This window comes from Scyliorhinus canicula, chromosome 8 (assembly GCF_902713615.1).
Source record: "Scyliorhinus canicula chromosome 8, sScyCan1.1, whole genome shotgun sequence".
In the NCBI taxonomy this organism is placed as follows: Eukaryota; Metazoa; Chordata; class Chondrichthyes; order Carcharhiniformes; family Scyliorhinidae; genus Scyliorhinus; species Scyliorhinus canicula.
The window spans coordinates 45681951-45701713 of record NC_052153.1 but is presented as its reverse complement, the minus strand read 5'-3'; the positions used below and the strand labels follow the sequence as shown (position 1 = coordinate 45701713).

The 19763-nt window shown below is 45.7% G+C and overlaps 1 protein-coding gene across 4 annotated transcripts in view; it reads left to right on the top strand.

The window, feature by feature from the left end:
* LOC119970213 (methylcytosine dioxygenase TET2-like) overlaps positions 1-19763 on the top strand; it is a 174336-nt gene that overhangs the window by 139480 nt on the left and 15093 nt on the right. For all 4 annotated transcript variants that reach the window (XM_038804468.1, XM_038804469.1, XM_038804466.1 and 1 more), the window contains 2 exons: positions 3318-3455; positions 17024-17405. In XM_038804468.1, the coding sequence (XP_038660396.1) occupies positions 3318-3455; positions 17024-17405 (520 nt within the window). The remainder of the gene's footprint in view (positions 1-3317; positions 3456-17023; positions 17406-19763) is intronic.

Sequence of the window (19763 nt, the reverse complement as noted above, 5' to 3'; positions counted from 1 at the left end):
CAGAGCAGAGCGATGGCCTCCAGCGGCTTCGCCATGCTCCATGGCAGATTCAGACCATGGGCCTGGGCCGCCAAAATAGTGCCCGTGATCGGCTGCTTGCCAGACCCAGACTGCCCTCACTCATAGCCACAGTCCTGAATGAGGCCCCCCCTCTGCCCTCCTATCGGCCCTCACCTGACTTTGGCGGCCCCGGACTGGGTCCGCAGCCACCACGCGGTTATCACAGACGGTGGAACCATGAGTGGTCCACGCCATTGGGAATTCGGCTGGTCAGGGACGGAGAATAGCATGACAGGCCTCAGGCAGTGGCCTCAGGCGGTGGCTAATTGGGAGTACACCGCTTTTCGGAGGGGGGGGGGGTGGAGAATCACGGAACCGACGCCGGTCCCGATTTTGTGTGGGAAACTGGATCCCCGCTGTATCGCCGAACACGATTTCGGCGTCCAGGTGGGGAGAATCCAGCCCCCTATCTGCCCTCTCAGAAGTATTATTTAGTGAGAGAGCATACTGAGATTGTGAAAGGTGCTATATGGAAATGTAAATCTTTCTTTTTCCAGACAATACACATTAGTTTTCCAGTTTAAGCCCTTAATTACACCCTAACCAGCAGATATTTATTCCAATACTCTCTTCATATCCATTTAAACTCTAAGCACAAGTGCAAGGACACTCAGAAGGTATTCGACAAAATGCCACACAGAAGGCTTATTAAGAAGGTGGAAGACCATGAATTTTAGGAAAGTGATGAATTGGTACTAAAATTGGCTGAGTAATTAGAAGGAAAAAGTAATGGACCCAAAATTGATTATTTGGACAAACTACCACGCATTACCTCCCACTCTTAAAAAACACCCATTCACCACAAATCTGCCATTTTCCCTTTGATCAATCTGCTTGAAATGTTGTTTTCCTACAGTAAATCCCACGCCTTTTTAATGTTTACTGTGAGCCAGTCACAGTCCCTTTGCCTCATCCTTTCCCCCTTCACTGTTTTCCTATATTTCTTGCTAACCTACCCTGGTTAGCTCACTCAGCTGTCTGTAAAAAAATATTTCATTGGCTAGGCCAGCATTTTATTACCCATCTCTAATTGCTCTTAAGAAAGTGACGGTGAGTTGCTTTCTTGAAACCACATGATGTAGGTATACCCACTGTGCTGTTAGGAAGGGAGCTCCAGGATTTTGACCCAGCGTCAGTGATGGGGTAACAACTCATGCCTGAGCGACTATTTCCAGGACCGACCATGTATCATCAATGATCTGCTCACAGTCACAGATGTACTCTCAAAACTACTACCTGTGCCCACAGAATCTTACTTAGCAATGTTCACAGAAGAATCCAATCTGACCTCCACATCTCCCGCTACAGTACGAGGTGTCACAACACACACAAATCATTGGTCCACATTCCATCTCCTGTGTCACTAAGAATGTATTTGTACTATACACACATGTGGACTATTGATCTATTTTCACACTCCATCCCCAAGGTTTGTGCTCTTCTCCTATATTAGTTACCATTGATACAGAGGCATATAGGAGTAAACGGCCACCTGAAATTATAGCTTCAATTTATATACGATCATGTAACTCCAAACACATATTTTGTTGTCGTTCAGCTGCATCTTACCCAGAACATTTCTCAGGTTCGTGAAACAATGGAAACCGATTTTGTTGCACAGAACATTTAAGTAAAATAACATTTTTACCCAATTCAGCATCTATCTACACTACAAAATATGAAAGATTTACAGGTAATATGAGTTACATGTAGGACGGAAATGTAGGTTTTGTGATTTCTGGGCCTACCCAATACGTACTTGTACTCGACAAACCACCCTTCAAAATGTCAGTCATATGAGAACCACACAGTCTCAGAGCCACAGCTTAATTACATTTTGTTTGTATAATACTTTCTATTGCCACCAGCTGAATTCTGCTGATATTCAGGATTTGATTTCCTTCTCATAGTTGACAGAAATTATTCATTTTAACCACTGTTTGAGATCAAGCTCAGAAGTTGGTAGTAACCCCTATCAAATGGCCAGCAGGAAGCACTCCCATACACTGGGGTAGCTTTTGCTTTGGCTGTAATTGATGATTGCAGTGCATATTCTGCCCAAAATTGTGGCTGTTTGGAGAAATGTTTTATTTTCTTAGGTTTCTACCTAAACCCATCTGCATGTCGTCGAATGCAAAACCTGCCATGAGCCAGTGTAATTGGGCAAAGTTTCCCTTTAAAAAAAATCATGTAATATATTTAATAGCGCCAGAAATGGGTTTAATAATAATAATAGCTTATTGTCACAAGTAGGCTTCAATGAAGTTACTGTTAAAAGGCCCTAGTCGCCACATTCCGACGCCTGTTCAGGGAGGCTGGTACGGGAATTGAACCCGCGCTGCTGGCATTGTTCTGCATTACAAGCTCACTGTGCCACAAAAGTAAGCATTTCAAGTCAATGTCAATTACTCCTGAGTAATCTTAGCGAAAATGACTTTTAAGTAATATAGAAAACAAACTCCTAGTTAGATTGGAGTGGAGTAGTGAACTCCACAGTAAAATTTAAATCTCAACCCTATCAAAATGCACTAAATGGTACCTTCATACTCAAAAGTTCCAGTTCATTTTTGGACCATCCTCAAAGACCTAAAAACGGGTGTAATTAGCAGAAACTCCCAATAATGATTAATTACTGTGAATTCATGGCCTGTTTTGTGCCTTCTATCATGATGTTCTTGCATGCTAAATCGCAGGATTTCTATTTGTATGGAACGCCATCTGTACTTTAAGTTCTACAATTGTTTGCAATAAAATGCCAATATTGGGGAAATTATGCCAAACAAAGGGTGCAATGTTTTTGATACAGTTTGTATTGTTCTCTTTGTAAAAAAACAGCAGCAGTGCCTTCACTGTGTATTAACACGCTGATACCTCCAGCTGAACCGAGCAACAAAGGCACACGTTCTGCACAGGAGCATAAAGAGCGTTACAGATGTGGGCTTGTTAAGCATCCTGTTCATAGTTTAACAAGTGATTCCACAATATAATCATAGTTGTGTTCTGATTGGTTCACTATTGTGTGCGTGATTCAAAATCGCGCTTTGCGGTAAAGCTGTGAGCAGCTCAACAGAAAATAACTTGTTTGTACAATTATAAAAAAACGTTTCTTGCCCTTCAGTATCACCTTGTGCATCGCAAACCTGGGGCGCAGGAAACTCAATGTATGATTGCATACACGGGAAACTGGCAGAGAATTAAATAAAAGGAAATAATGGGAAAGTTGTTTTATTACAATGTTTTATCCTTTTGTTTTGCAGGTTGAATTTGAGCAGAGGGCAATAGACTGCCGACTTGGCCAGGTGGAAGGTCATCCATTCTCAGGGGTCACTGCTTGTGTAGATTTTTGTGCTCACGCTCATAGGGATTTGCACAACATGCAGAATGGCAGCACAGTGGTAGGTACTAATTCTCTTATCAAGTATTTTGTTCTAATCACTGACCGTCCAAGCTATTCACCTGCACTTAAGCTATTCACCTTCACTTAAATTCAAATCATCTGGATTTAAATCAAAAACCATGTTTAACTCAGTCACCGGCATTTAATAACCCAAATTTAACTCAATTATCTATAGTAACTCAGTCAATAATACATGTGACATCAAACTAGTATCACAGACTGTAACAGTTCTCTTTTACTGCCCATGATCAGTATGTGTGTAGGCAAGAGATGGTTGTTTTCTCACCCCCAGGGTTAAAGACCCAATTAAATAATTTAATCAACATGATTTTTGTGTTTTAAAATAAAGGTTAATTATTCTCACCTGCTTACCCCAATAATAATGCAATGTTTCACTCACTTGCCTCACATGCAAATATTATCTCTGAAGGCAAAATATTGTTGCAGCTTATAATTGTCTCAGTCGCTTTTGTGGCAGGCCTGTAGTTTCTTAGATAAATTCCATGCTTTAAAGTTGAAGTGAAGATCTGTTAAAGCAAAGAATTCACAGTAAGCTGTGAGGTTGAATTTCCAGGAGGTTGGCTGTTGGATGAACTCAAAGTTAGAACAGATTAGGAGTCCTTCTCTCTGTTAGAATCTCCCACTTACAAGGTATTGGCCAGATGGCTGTGAATGTCCATATTTCATTAGGCATTCACTTGGGATGTGGGACTGTTTGAAGCTCAAAATAACAAAGGTCACATGATTTGCTCTGGCCGTTTCAATAATTTAATGGTGGACAATTAAACAACTCACTGGTGATGTAGGCTCCACAAATGTCCCCATCCTCAATAATGTGGATGCCTAGCGCATAATATTGAAGCACTCACAACAACCTTCAGGCAGAAGTTCTGAGTGGATGATTCATTTTGGCCTCCTCCAGAAGTCTTCAGTAGCACAGATGCCAGTCTTCGGCCAATTCGATTCACTCCAGGTGATACCAAAGGCACTGGACACTGAAAAGGCCACGAGTCCTGACAATATTCTGACAATAGTACTAAAGACATGTGCTCCAGAACTTATTTGACAACTTGGATGTCTGGTAGATTGTGCATAGAGATGTAGGTTTGTGACATCTAGAGCTTCTGGGAATATTAAGTAGCTCCTGTATCACGATAACCTATACAGACTAAAACACTGGCAGTGATGTCTGGCAATATTACCAGCCATTGGTCAATTGGTAGCACTGTTGCTTTTGAGCGAGATGGTTCTGGGTTCAGGTTCCACTTGAGGACTTATGCACAAAAACTAAAGCTGGCACTCCAGTACTGTATTGAGGGAGTGCTGCACTATTGTGGGTGCCATCCTTTAGACAAGATGGTATACTGGGCCTTGTCTACTCCCTCAGGTTGATGTAAAATAACCCATGGGCATTGTTTCAAAGAAGAAGGGTGGAGTTATCCTTTGTATCCTGGCCAATATTTATCTCTTAATCCACATTGCAAAGAGTAGCTGGTCATTATCACTTTACTGTCCGTTCAAGATTGCTGTGGGCAATTTGGTTGTTGCCTTTCCTACATCACAGCAATGACTACTCTTGAAAAGTACCTCACTGGCTGCAAATCGCTGGGCGCCAATCCGACCGTGATGCTCTGACCCCCGCTGGCGCCATGATTGAGGTTTGCATCTGCACGCCATTTAGCGGGCCAGGCACTCGGTTCCCCGTCCCTCTGTGATTCTTCAGTCTCCTGGGCCGGGAATCATGTGGGTGGGGATAACTACAGGTCTGACCAACAAGCTTGACGTGGTGGTCCTCGCGGTGGGCCAAGGGGGTAACCTCTTAAGGGAGTTGCCGCCAAAGCCCATCTGAGGGCCACTCTCCCTCCCCCCACAATGCACTACCTGCCCATCCCTCCTCTCCCAGACCCCCACACACATCCCTCCCCAGATGCCCCCAAAATGGGAGAACTCCCCCACATATACCCCCTATCTAAAGGGACCCCCAAAAGCAGCACCTAACTAGAGGGACCCCCACAGTGACCCTCTATCTAAAGGAACCCCCCACAGGGATCCCCTAACTAAAGGGATCTCCCAAGGGGCCCCCTAACTGAAGGAACCCCCACAGAGGCCCCCCAACTAAACCAACTCCTCACGGGGACCTCCTGGACTAAAGGGAGTCTCCACCCAGAAAAGAGACCCCTATCTGAAAGCTAGAGACCATAAGACAAAGGAGCAGAATTAGGCCACCCGGCCCATCAAGTCTGCTCCACCATTCAACCATGGGTGATATTTTTCTTAACCCCATTCTCCTGCCTTTTCGCCATAACCCCATATCCCCTTATTAATTAAGAACCTATGTATCTCTGTCTTAAAGACACCCAGAGAGCAGTCCAGACAGGGCAGTGAAAAAGAATTTCACTGTAACACTTACCTGGAAGCTTATGTCCATTCCTGGAAAGAGGACAGATATGACCTGTGTTTAGACCTCTCAGATATTCAAGCGTGTGATTGCAAAAGCACTTACCTCTCTTTGATGTAGTTGATGTTTGCAAACATTGGGATTTCAGCATTTAGAATCTCTGATCCAGTGGCGGACTGGCCAGGGTGTCAGCTTGCCCGATGGCAAGTGGGCCCCTGATAATGTGGGCTCCCTATATCAAATAAAAATGCAATAAAGAAACAAACACAGACAACTGTTTTAGTAATAAAAAGGAATAAGAGAAAAAAGAGAACAGGACACAAATAAGCAATGCATGAAAAGGAACGAAGCAGGGGAGGTAGTGGAAGGATGTGGAATAGGGGGGCCCGGGTCGAGCATAATTAAGGAAATTCCATGTTTTCAGCAAGAGTGTGTGAATTTAAAGATAAAGTTACAATTCGTGATTTGAGATGGTTGGCAACTTCAAAGGATATCAAGCAGTAGTCTTGGTTCAGCCGGTACATCGGTCCGGGGCCTGGAGAGCCAAGAAGGGGCCCGTGAATCTCTGAAGGGCCCTTAAAAATTATAATTAATTAGATAAATAAATCTCCAACTTCTTTCCTGAGATTTGTATTCTAACTTAATAAAATATAATTGTTTTTAAAAAGAGCAATACCAAATAAAAATGCAATAAAGAAACAAACAAAAAGTCACTCAGTGTATGAAGGAACGAAGCAGTGTTAAACGGATGTGAAAAGGAGGGGGGGGGGGGGCTGGTTCACCCGGGTCGGACATAGTTGGAAATCCACATTTTCAGCAAGAGTGTGTGAATTTAAAGATAAAGTTACAGTTCGTGATTTGAGATGGTCGGCAACTTGAAAGGATATCAAGCAGTACATAGGGTTGTGAGATCACCGAAAAGGAGAAGCGGTACCTTTGACCGTGAATCTTGAGTTCAAAGATATTGAAGTGATAAGCCATGATCGGTAAACTCAAAGGGTTGCGACTTGTAACACTACACTGGTATCAAACTGGACATGTTAACTTTGGTCGTGGGACCATTCTTAATGTCTTACTATAGTCGGACCAAACTTCTAAGTTTCAACAGTTGTCTCAGTTGCTTGCTGGTGTGAACACTGGACAGTGGATTGTCTCCTCTTCTGAAGCTGCATAGGCCACAGTAGTATTGACTAATGAACATAGCCTATTGAAGTGTAAGTAAGTTATTTTATATTTTTTATTAAGTAGGGGTTTATCTGGCGTTCCTTCAAGTTATTCTTGAATCATCAATATTCATTTTTCCCAATGTGGGCTATTTTTAATTAAGTTTTAATTTCAGGAATATTACCCCTACCAGCATGGAAAAGAAAAAGCATAAACCTGGATCACTAAAACGCAAAGAACAAAAAGAAGCAGAAAGGAAGGAATCAGCCAAGCGATACACACCTATTACAGAGTTTATAATACCACAAGCACAATCCACATCAATATTCAGTTCTGCAACAAATAATCAAGAAGCAAGAAACAATGCTCATGGTGATGATGCAATGACATGCGAGTTACAAGAACAGAGAAGAGCTACTTTGAATGTAGAGACAAATACAAGTGCATCCATTACTAATCAACCCAGGCCCAATATTTCTTCTGGCTTCCTTGTTCCGGTATCTGTACTGCCTGTAGTTGCAACATCTGAACACATAGCTTCAACTAGTGACAGGAAATCAGATATTCCTTCAAGAATAAATGACTTGGTTTCTGAAGCACATCCTGTAAATGAACCTACACAAGAAAATGAAAGATCAATTACTGGAATCTTCCAATATCCATCACGAGCAAAGCTAAAACAGTTTTTTGCTGAACATCCACTTCAGCCACTTGATGATCTGCCATTTGATGCTCGTTTGTATGAGAGGAAAATTATGAATGACTCAGTCCCAAGAAAATGGCTAACATATAACAAAGAAAATAGATGCTTATATTGTTCATACTGCTTAGCCTTTGAGTTTCCCAACACTTGTAATCCATCACCCTTTGTACGTGGCTTTAGTGACTACAGGCGTATTAGCCAGAGCTTGACTTTACATGAATCGACAACAACACATGTCAGAAATTCTCAGCAATATATTAGTGTGGTTAATGATGGCACCTTAGATAAATTTTTTGCAGCATCACTAATTAAAAGGAAAGAAGAAGTATTGAAGCAGAGAAGTATTGTCATGAGGATTATAGACATCATAAAGATGTTAGGCAAGCAAGCACTTCCTTTTCGAGGTCACAGAAATTAATCGGCCTACACTCTAGATAATGAGGTTCTGAATCATGGCAGTTTTTTAGCTACAGTGCAGTTGATGGCAAAATATGACCCCATTATGGCAGCTCACGTTTCTGCAGTGCAAAACAAGTCTAAACAAAGAATCGAACGATTAGAGCAGCAAGGAAAGGCTCAAAGTAAAGGCCGTGGTGGACTTGTTACATACCTGAGTAAAACAACTATAAACATGTTAATCAAAATTATGAAGAATATGATACAAGAAAGAATTAGACATGAAGTTTCTCAAGCAAAATATTATGTCTATTTAACACAGGATAATTCATCCATCGATCAGTTTAGCATTATTATTCGGTATGTGCTTAAAGGTATTATCTGTGAGCGACTACTTTCAGTTGTGCCAAGTAATGATGGTACAGGACAGGGACTTTTTGATCTATTGATTGAAACATTACAGCATCTTAAAATTGACCCCCAAAAATGTTTATCTGATAGCACAGATGGCACTGCAAGCTACCATGGGCAGTATAATGATTTACAAAGTAAAATTGCTGATGTGGCTGATCAACATGTTTATATATGGTGCTATGCCCATGTCTTGAATTTGGTGATAACTGAAACAACAAAATGTTGTGTGCCTGCAGTTTCTTTTTTCAATTTTCTCCAGAATATAGCAACTTTTGTGAAAGCATCATCCAAGAGAATGGCGGTATGGATAGAAATTGTTGGAAAACATCTAGGACAAGAAAAAATGAAACGATTAGAGCTAATTGGTGAGAACAGATGGTCAGGAAAATCCAATGCAGCAACAACTATATTTGGACGTTTTGATGATGCCGCTGCCAGTACTTTCGTAAATCTATTGACATGCTTATCAATGATACAAGATTCAGAAAAATTTGATGCAAAAACATAACATGAAGCAAATGTTTTATTTCAAAGTCTTCTAAAGTTTGAAACCATATTGACAGCATTTACTTACTTGTCTATACAACCACGTTATCAAGTTATCTACAGACAAGTGGTTTAGATATGTTTACTGCGGGACTTCCAGTTGCGGCTATGCGGAGCTAAGCCGCATGTTCGGCAGCTCCCGCTTTAATAGGACTTGTGGGCTCTTTTAAGGGCCCCAAACGGCGCTGATTCGACGATTCCCGGTGGATAAAGGGGTCTGGAGCAAAACCCCCCCGGGATTTATGGTGTAGACTCGAAATGGAGCGAGGAGAAAACCGGCAGCAGCTCCCCTGGAAAAGCGGGGGAAGGTGGACAAAATGGCGGCCGGTGGAGCCCCTGAGGAGTGGGCTGAGGAGCAGCAGGCGGCCCTTCTGCGCTATTTGACGGAGCTGAAAGGGGAGTTGTTGGAATCCCTGAAGGTGACGACGAGTAAGCTGCTGGAGACCCAGACAACCCAGGGTGCAGCGATACTGAAGTTGCAGCAGCGGACCTCTGAGCGCGAGGAGGAGGTTTCGGCCCTCGTGGGGAAGGTGGAGATACACAAGGCGCTTCATAAAAAGTGGCAAGATCGGTTCGAGGAGATGGAGCTTCGGTCACGGAGGAAGAACCTGCGGATCCTGGGCCTCGAGGAGGGGCTGGAGGGGTCGGACCTGCCGGCCTATGTGGCCGTGATGTTGAACTTGCTGTTGGGGGCAGGATCCTTCCATCTGCCCCTGGAGCTAGAGGGGGCCCACAGAGTACTGGCCAGGCGGCCTAAGGCGAATGAACCCCCGCGGGCCGTGCTGGTGCGGTTCCATCGGTTCAGTGACCGGGAGTGTGTTCTCCGATGGGCCAAGAAGGTGAGGAGTGGTAAGTGGGAGAATTCGGTAGTGCGTATCTACCAGGACTGGAGTGCGGAGGTGGCCAAGCGGAGAGCCAGGTTTAACCGGACTAAGGCGGTGCTCCACGGAAAGCAGGTGAAGTTCGGCATGCTGCCGCCTGCGCGCCTGTGGGTCACCTACATGGACCGGCATCACTACTTTGAGTCCCCGGAGGAAGCATGGGCCCTTGTGCAGGCTGAAAAGTTGGACTCGAACTAGAGATTGGGGGCTGTGGGAGTTTCTCTATTTTTGTATCATTTTCTACGCTGTAGCGGGTTATTCCATTTGTTTCTGTTTTTTCTCTCGCTTTCGGACGATGTGGGTTATGGTTTTGTGTTCTAAGGGGGTTACTGGGGTTTGTGGTTGATCTGTGTCTTTGTTTGTACGGAGTTGGTGGTTGGGTTGGGACTGCTGTTTGGGAGCTGCGTTGGTGGGGTGGGGCAGTGTGAAAGCGCGGGCTTTTCTCTGGTATCCCGTGCTGCGGGGCAAGGGGGTGGAGCTGGTGGCGAGGGGCGTGGTTATTAGACCGGGTTTCCCGCGCTGAAGCGGTGCCAATGAGCTGATGCAGGGGAGGAGGGGGACCTCATATCGGGAGGGGTCGGAGTTAGAGCGGGAGCTGCCGGGGTCAACAGAAGTCAGCTGGCTCACGGGAGTACAGTGGAGGGAGAGTCGCGGCTAGGAGGGGTCCTAGCCTGGGGGGGGGGGGGATACCGGGTTGCTGCTGGATTGGCCAGGGAGGAGTTGGTGCGGGTCGGGGTGAGGTTCTATCACCGTGGGAAACGGGGCGAATGGGTGCTGGCCAGGGGCGAGCAGTCGATGGGCTATGGCTAGTCGAGGGGGGCGGGGTGCCCCCGATCCGGCTGATTACGTGGAACGTGAGGGAGTTGAATGGGCCGGTTAAGCGGGCCCGGGTGTTTTCGCATCTGAAGGGGCTGAAGGCGGACATGGCCATGCTCCAGGAGACCCACCTGAAGGTGGCGGACCAGGTCCGTCTGAGGAAGGGGTGGGTGGGGCAGGTTTTCCACTCAGGGCTCGACTCGAAGAACCGGGGGGCGGCGATCCTGGTGGGGAAGAGGGTGGCGTTTGAGGCGTCTGCGTCTGAGGTTGTGGCTGATAGTGGCGGCAGATATGTGATGGTGAGCGGTAAGCTGCAAGGGGAGAGGATGGTGTTGGTTAATGTGTACGCCCCAAATTGGGATGATGCTGGTTTCATGAGGCGTATGTTGGGCCGCATTCCTGGCCTGGATGTGGGGGGCTTGATCATGGGGGGGACTTCAATATGGTGCTGGATCCCCTACTGGATCGTTCTAGTTCAAGGACAGGCAGGAGGCCGGCGGCGGGCAAGGTGTTGAGGGGTTTATGGACCAGATGGGAGGAGTGGATCCCTGGAGGTTCGGGAGGCCGAGGGCTCGGGAGTACTCTTTTTTCTCCCATGTGCACACGGTTTATTCCCGTATTGATTTCTTTGTTTTGAGCAGGGGACTGGTCCCGCGGGTGGAGGAGGCCGAGTATTCGGCTATTGCGATTTCGGACCATGCTCCGCATTGGGTGGATCTGGAGATGGGGGAGGTGCGGGACCAGCGCCCGCTTTGGCGTCTGGACGTGGGGTTGTTGGCTGATGAGGAGGTGTGTAGGAGGGTTCGGGGATGTATCGAGAGGTACCTCAAGGTCAATGACACTGGGGAGGTCCAGGTGGGGATGGTGTGGGAGGCTCTGAAGGCAGTGATTAGGGGGGAGCTGATCTCCAACCGAGTCCATAGGAGAGGAGGGAGAGGGAGAGACTGGTAGAGGAGCTGTTGAGTGTGGATAGGAGGTACGCGGAAGCCCCGGAGGAGGGATTGCTGGGGGAGCGGCGTAGCTTGCAGGCCAAGTTTGATTTATTGACCACCAGAAAGGCGGAGACACAGTGGAGGAAGGCGCAGGGAGTGGTCTATGAGTATGGACAGAAGGCGAGCAGGATGCTGGCGCATCAGCGTCGTAAGCGGGACGCGGCTAGGGAGATTGGTGGAGTGAAGGATAGAGATGGGAATGTGGTGCGGCAGGGGGCAGAGGTCAATGAGGTCTTTCGGGACTTTTATAGGGAACTGTACCGGTCGGAGCCGCCGGCGGTGGGAGGGGGAATGGAGAGTTTTTTGGACATTCTCTGATTTCCAAGGGTGCAGGTGGAGGGACTGGGGGCGCCGATCGAGTTGGAGGAGCTGGTCAGTGGGATTGGCCACATGCAGTCGGGGAAGGCGCCGGGACCGGATGGGTTCCCGGTTGAATTTTATAAGAAATACGCGGACCTGCTGGGCCCCCTGTTGGTTAGGACCTTCAACGAGGCATGGGAGGGGGGTGTTCTGCCCCCGACGATGTCTCGGGCGCTAATCTCCCTGATCCTGAAGCGTGATAAGGACCCCTTGCAGTGCGGATCATACAGGCCGATTTTACTGCTGAATGTAGACGCCAAGTTGCTGGCGAAGATCTTGGCCACTAGAATAGAGGACTGGGTGCCGGAGGTGGTACATCAGACGGGCTTTGTGAAGGGGAGGCAGCTGAACACTAACGTGCGAAGGCTGCTAAATGTGATAATGATGCCGGCAGCAGAAGGAGAGGCGGAATTGTGGTGGCATTGGACGCGGAGAAGGCCTTTGACAGGGTTGAGTGGGGGTACTTGTGGGAGGTGTTGGAGAGGTTCGGGTTTGGGGTGGGGTTTATTAAATGGGTGAGGTTGCTGTATGAGACCCCGATGGCGAGTGTAGCGACAAATAGGAGGAGGTCCGAGTACTTCAGGCTCCACTGTGGGACGAGGCAGGGGTGCCCCCGTCCCCCTTTTTGCGTTGGCAATAGAGCCTCTTGCCATGGCTCTCAGGGAGTCGAGGAGGTGGAGGGGTTTGGTGCGAGGTGGGGAGGAGCACCGAGTGTCACTGTATGCGGACGACTTGCTGTTGTATGTAGCAGACCCGGTGGGGGGAATGCCGGAGGTGATGGAGATTCTTGCTGAGTTCGGGAGTTTCTCGGGATATAAATTGAACCTGGGCAAGAGTGAGCTGTTTGTGGTACACCCGGGAGATCAGGAGGGGGGATTGGTAGGCTCCCGCTAAAGAGGGCAGCGAGGGGTTTTAGGTACCTGGGGGTTCAGGTGGCTAGGAGTTGGGGGACTCTGCACAAGCTCAATTTTACTAGGTTGGTGGAGCAGATGGAGGAGGAATTTAAAAGATGGGACATTCTGCCGTTGTCGTTGGCGGGTAGAGTACAGCCCGTTAAAATGACGGTGCTCCTGAGGTTTTTGTTTTTGTTTCAGTTCCTCCCCATTTTCGTTCCGAGGGCCTTTTTTAGGAGGCTGAACAGCAGCATTCTGGGATTTGTTTGGGCGCACGGGACTCCGAGGGTAAGGAGGGTATTTTTGGAACGGGGCAGGGATAGAGGGGGGCTGCCGCTGCCCAACCTCTCTGGGTACTATTGGGCGGCTAACGTCTCGATGGTACGTAAGTGGGTAATGGATGGGGAGGGGGCAGCATGGAAACGGATGGAGATGGCGTCCTGTGGAGGCACGAGCCTGAAGGCACTGGTAACGGCGCCGCTGGCGCTCCCTCCAACGAGGTACACTACGAGCCCGGTGTTGGCGGCTACCCTCAAAATTTGGGGGCAGTGGAGGCAACACAGGGGGGAAGTGGGGGGCTCGGTGGAGGCCCCGCTGCGGGGGAACCACCGGTTTGTCCCAGGGAACATGGATGGTCGGTTCCTGGGGTGGCACAGGGTGGGCATTAGGAAGTTGGGAGACCTGTTCATTGACGAGAGGTTAGCGAGCCTTGGTGAACTGGAGGAGAAGTTTGAGCTCCCCCCGGGGAATATGTTTAGGTACCTTCAGGTCAAGGCGTTTGCTAGGCGACAGGTGGAGGGGTTCCCTTTGCTGCCCCCGCGGGGGGTAAGGGATAGGGTGCTTTCGGGGGTGTGGGTCGGGGATGGGAAGGTGTCTGACATCTACCAGGTAATGCAGGAGGTGGGGGAGGCGTCGGTAGAGGAGCTGAAGGATAAGTGGGAGGTGGAGCTGGGGGAGCAGATTGAGGAGGGGACATGGGTGGACGCCCTGGAGAGGGTGAACACCTCCTCTTCATGTGTGAGGCTTAGTCTCATCCAGTTCAAGGTGCTGCACTGGGCCCACATGTCCGGATCTAGGATGAGTAGGTTCTTTGGGGGCGAAGACAGGTACGTCAGGTGTTCGGGGAATCCAGCGAACCATGCCCATATGTTCTGGGCATGCCCGGCGCTGGAGGAGTTCTGGAAGGGGGTGGCGAGGACGGTGTCGAGGGTGGTGGGATCCAGGGTCAAGCCAGGCTGGGGACTCGCGATATTTGGGGTGGAGCCGGGAGTGCAGGAGGTGAAAGAGGCCGATGTTTTTGCCTTTGCATCCCTAGTAGCCCGGCGGAGGATCTTGCTGCAGTGGAAAGATGCGAGACCTCCGAGCGTGGAGACTTGGATCAATGACATGGCGGGATTCATTAAGCTGGAGAGGGTCAAATTCGCCCTGAGGGGGTCGGTACAAGGGTTCGTTAGGAGGTGGCAGACTTTCCTCGACTTTCTGGCTCAACGATAAGGTACTAGGTCAGCAACAGCAGCAACCCGGGGGGGAGGGGGGGAACCGGGGGCGGGGCGGCGGGGGGGGGGGGGGGGTTTAGGGGGATAGTGTTTAAGTTAATTTGCTTATTGTTAATTTATTTTGTTGTTTATTGGGTTTGGGGGGGGGGGTTATTTTATGCGTTGTTACGGGTGCCGGGGGGTGTTTATTATTGTTATTGGTATTATTGTTCTGTTGATATATATTTTTCAAAAAATTCCAATAAAAATTATTTTAAAAAAAAAGATATGTTTACTGCATGGAGTTTGGTAGATTCAGCTACAACAATGTTGAAGGAACTGACAAGAACATTTGATAACGTTCACAGCAAGGCTTTGGAATTTGTAAATAAATGTAATGACAGGATTTCACAGATGAATATGGATGAAAATCAAACATTGGAAATTGATGCGTTGGAAACAGCATTGCCAGTTAAGAGGCAGAGGAAGAAGAAAAGAATGGCAGATGAGCTTATTGATGATGAAAGAAATTCCTCAGATTCTCTAGCTGATTTTCGAGTAAATGTGTTTAACCTAATAATGGACCGCATTGTCCAGTCACTAGAATCACGCTTTGTACAACACAAACAGTTGTATAAAGATTTGTCCTGCTTGGACCCAGCAAAGTTTAAAACTATTGCAGAGAAGGGCCTTGAAGATGAAGCATTGGAAGGTATTATTAAGCTGTTTCCACAAATCAGCAAAGATCAAGTAATATTGGAATTGTTTTCTTTTGCTTCAAACTTTGATGTATTAAAGCTATTGCTTAATGATGGTGAGAATATGGATTCCAGTTGCAACAATTGTAAAATTTGCAGCACTTGCCCATCGTGTGTACTAAAAATTCTGGCATCCAACAGACCTCATGACAAGGCATATGATAACCTTTATGAACTTTATAAAGTCATCTGCACACTATCAGTTACTCAAGTCCAATATGAGAGGACATTTTCAAAGCTAAAGATCATAAAGACAAGGTTAAGAAATTCGCTGTCTGAGGAGAATTTGGAATCATACATGTTGCTATCCATTGAAAAGGAATTGTTAGATGAATTGGATGCAGAAGCAATTATTGGCAGATTCGCACAATCATCTAGCGAACACAAACGATTGCTCTTAATATAGTGGACTGCATGCAATGCTCTATTGTGCTTTTGAACTATCTGTTAATGTGTAAATTGTGCAATAAACTATTTAAAAATATCAACCAATTACTTAAAATTTAAAAAAATAAATAAAAAATTCAATTATAACATTCTGTATTTACATTTGGTATCTACTGCCAGTAATATGTACAGTACATGTACACTGTAATTACTAAGAAATACACATTTTTCCCACAAAAATTTTAATTGTACCTTTTTTGCATGTGTATTTTTTGAAAATTTTAGTTATTCGTTATGAAAATTAAATGATAGCATTGTAGTTGTGGGTGGGCCCCCTTTGTCTCCTGGCAACCAATATTTTTAGACCCAGTCTGCCACTGCTCTGATCCATGAAGGGAGATGAATGAATCAAGGCTGCAGCTGTTTTGTGGAAGCTGTGAATCACAGCCTCACTTCTAGAAATTAATAAATGGCTTGCAGCATGATTTAAATTTAAGAGTGTCGCTGGTACATGAAGCAATGCAAAGTGGTAGATTTAAAACAAAACAAACAAATTTAAAGAACAAAAGTAAGCAAAAGTGTATGGGATGAATTTTACAATTTGCATTTCAAGATGACATATTGAGAATCTGGAGTAGTACTGCTCACAAGGTTGTCCAAACATTACAGAAATTTACAGCTAGTTATTAAAGCTTAAATGCTGCATTCATATCACAGGACCACTTCAGGACTTTTGGAGGGAAAAATTATGTAAATAATTTCTGGGTGTCCATCATAGTATTTGTTCCTGGGAAGATTTATATTGCCAAGCAATGATGTTCAAATACTGTGCCTTCCTTCCTGCCTGTTACTGTACTGATATTATTGGTCAGAGCTCTCTTACTGCTTCGAGCTACCTCCACAGTGCCAAAAGCTTCAGAAATTCAGAAAAAGGACAGAATTTGCATTGGTTAAATTGTACAAACTAAGTTGTATCTACATTGTTGGACAATCCTTTGTTGTGTGACCTCTTCCCTTGTGTTTTCCCAATGTGAAAATAAGTTGATCTGTAGTGTTGGTAAAATGCTGAAGGTGTTAGAGCTTCAAAGTTGGATTTTCCCCACTTCCTGGAGTGTAGATTTCCATTTGCATTGGAGTTTCGCATCTTTAAGTTGCACAACAACAAAATGTAGGAAATTTTAACAGTAACGTCATTGCAGTGTTAACGTAAGCCTATTTGTGACATTAATCTTTTAAAAAATAAATTTAGAGTACCCAATTCATTTTTTTTCCAATTATGGGGCAATTTAGTGTGGCCAATCCACCTACCCTGATTAATAAAGATTATTATTATTATCACTGATTACCAAATTGATGAATGATGTTTTCCTCCAATTTGTGCAGGTTTGTACACTTACCAAAGAAGACAATCGGGTTATTGGCCAACTACCAGACGATGAACAGCTCCACGTGCTGCCTCTGTACAAAGTCTCTTCTACCGATGAATTTGGAAACGCAGAAGCTCAGGCTGAAAAGATCAAGCAAGGTTCTATCCAGGTGCTAAATTCCTTCCCCCGTATGGTGAGAATGTTGGCGCGCCCTGTGAAATCCGGGCGGCAGAAGAAGGAAGCCAAGAAGGCAGCTGCAGCGGCCGCAGCGGCAGAGAGGCTCCTGAATCAGGAGAACAGTGCTACAAAAGCAGAAAAGGGTCATTCGACAGCAGCACGATCAAATCAGACCGGCTCGGCGGATGCAACAGCTAACCAGCAGATGCCAAGTAATTTAGGTAAAACCAATTACAAATTTTCAGCCACTGTCCCTAGACTTGTCCAGCAGTATAACAAAACTATTAGCCAAACAAAAACAGAATCCATAAGGATAGAGATAAAAGTTAATAAGAGGTGATAAAGGATCTAATAGTGCAGTCTACAGGCCACCTAATAGCGGAAGGGAGGTGGAAGAAGAAACGTACCAATAAATTAGGATAGTGCCAATAATTGAGTTTAAAAAAATGGGAGATTAATCATATGTGATGCCATCGGTCATTATCAGATGACTACTCTGATATTAATGAGAGATGGGTAAGAGTGGGGTGACGTGGTAGCACAGTGGTTAGCACTGTTGCTTTGCAGCGCCAAGATCCCAGGTTCGATTACCGGCTTGGGTCACTGTCTGAGCGGAGTCTGCACATTCTCCCCGTGTCTGCGTGGGTTCCCTCCGGGTGCTCCGGTTTCCTCCCTCAAGTCCCGAAAGATGTGCTGTTAGGCAATTTGGGCATTCTGAATTCTCCCTTAGTGTACCCGAACAGGCGCTGGAGTGTGGTGACTAGGGGCTTTTCACAGTACCTTCGTTGCTGTGTTAATGTAAGCCTATTTGTGACAACAAAGGTTATTAAAGGGGATAGGGGAATTGAGTTGCTTTGATAGGAAACGGACACCTTTCTGATCCAATATGTAAAAAGCCCAACAAGGGAATATTTGCCATTGGATCGGGTAGTGGAGTCTGAACCAGGGCAGATAAGAGAAGTAAAAGTAGGGAACATTTCGACAATGATGACCATAATATATAATACATTTTAAGTTGATGACAGAGAGGGCATAAATAGTTGAAAAAAAACGTTAATAAATTGGAGAAAACCTGTATTTTAGGGTTAAAAATAGGATTTTGGAAAATGAAGTGGGTGACTATATTGGCGGCCAACAGTGTAGAACAAAGATCAAAGACTCACAGAATCTTTACAGTGCAGAAGGAAGCCCATTGTGTCTGCATCGGCTCTCCAAACAAGCATTATGCCCTAGTGCTATTCTCTTGCCTTTCCTCCCTACCCCTGTACATTGTTTCCATTCAAGTAATCATCTAGTGCCCTCTTGAATAGCTCAATTGAACCTCCCTCCACCACATTCTTAGGCTTCCAGACCTGAACTACTCAGACCATTGTGCAAAAAAGTTTTTCTCATATCATAATTGCTTCTTTTGCAAATCACTTTAAATCTGTGCCCTCTCATTCCCGACCTTTTACAAGTGGGAACAGTTTCTCCCCACCTGCTGTCCAGCCCCTTCATGATTTTGAACATCTCTATCAAATCTCCTCTTAGTCTTCTTCTCTCCAAGTAGTCTTAACCTCTCCAAACTATCCTTATAACAGAAGTTTCTCATCCCTGTAAACTCTCTCCAATATGTTTACATCCTTCCTATATTGTGGCTCCCAGAATTGTACACAATATTGCAGCTGAGGTCTAATAAGTGTCTTGAACACATTCAGCATAACCGCCTTATCTTACTGTTGTACTCTATACCTCTGTTAATAGGTCCAGACTATTATATGCTTATTAACTGCTCTCTTCACCTGTCCTGCCACCTTCAATGATCCATGCAAATATACACACAGGCCCCTCTGCTCTTGCACTCCTTTTGAAGAATTATTTTAAAAAATAAATACATTTAGAGTACCCAATTATTTTTTTCCAATTAAGGAGCAATTTAGCCAGGGCAATCCACCTAACCTACACATCTTTGAGTTGTTGGGGTCAAACCCACGCAGACACGGGGAGAATGCAAACTCCATATGGACAGTGACCCAGGGCCGGGATTCGAAACCGGGTCCTCAGCGCCGTAGACAGCAATGCTAACCACTGGGCCACGTGCCACCCCTTTTTAAGAATTTTACACTTTATTTTGTATTGTCTCTCCATGTTCTTCCTACCAAAATGCATCACCTCACACTTCTCCGCATGGAACTTCATCTCTGACCTATCTGCCCACTCTATCAACTTGCCTATGTCTTTTTGAAGTTCCACACTGTCGTCTTCCAATTTTTATGTCATAGGCAAACTCTGAAATTGTTCCCTGTACACCAAGGTCTAGATCATTAAGAAAAATCAGGGGACGCAAGGGTCCCAATACTGACCCCTGGGGAACATCACTTACAAAGCTCTCTGCTTCCTATTATTCAGCCAATTTTGTATCCATGTTGCTACTGTCCCCTTTATCCCAGGAGTTCTAACTTTTCTCACACATCTGTTGTGTGGGACTGCATCAAATGCCTTCTGAAAGTCAAGTACACCACAGCAACAGCATTACACTCATTAACCCTTTTTGTTAGCTCCTCAAAAAACTCCAGCAAGTTAATTAAGCATGATTTCCT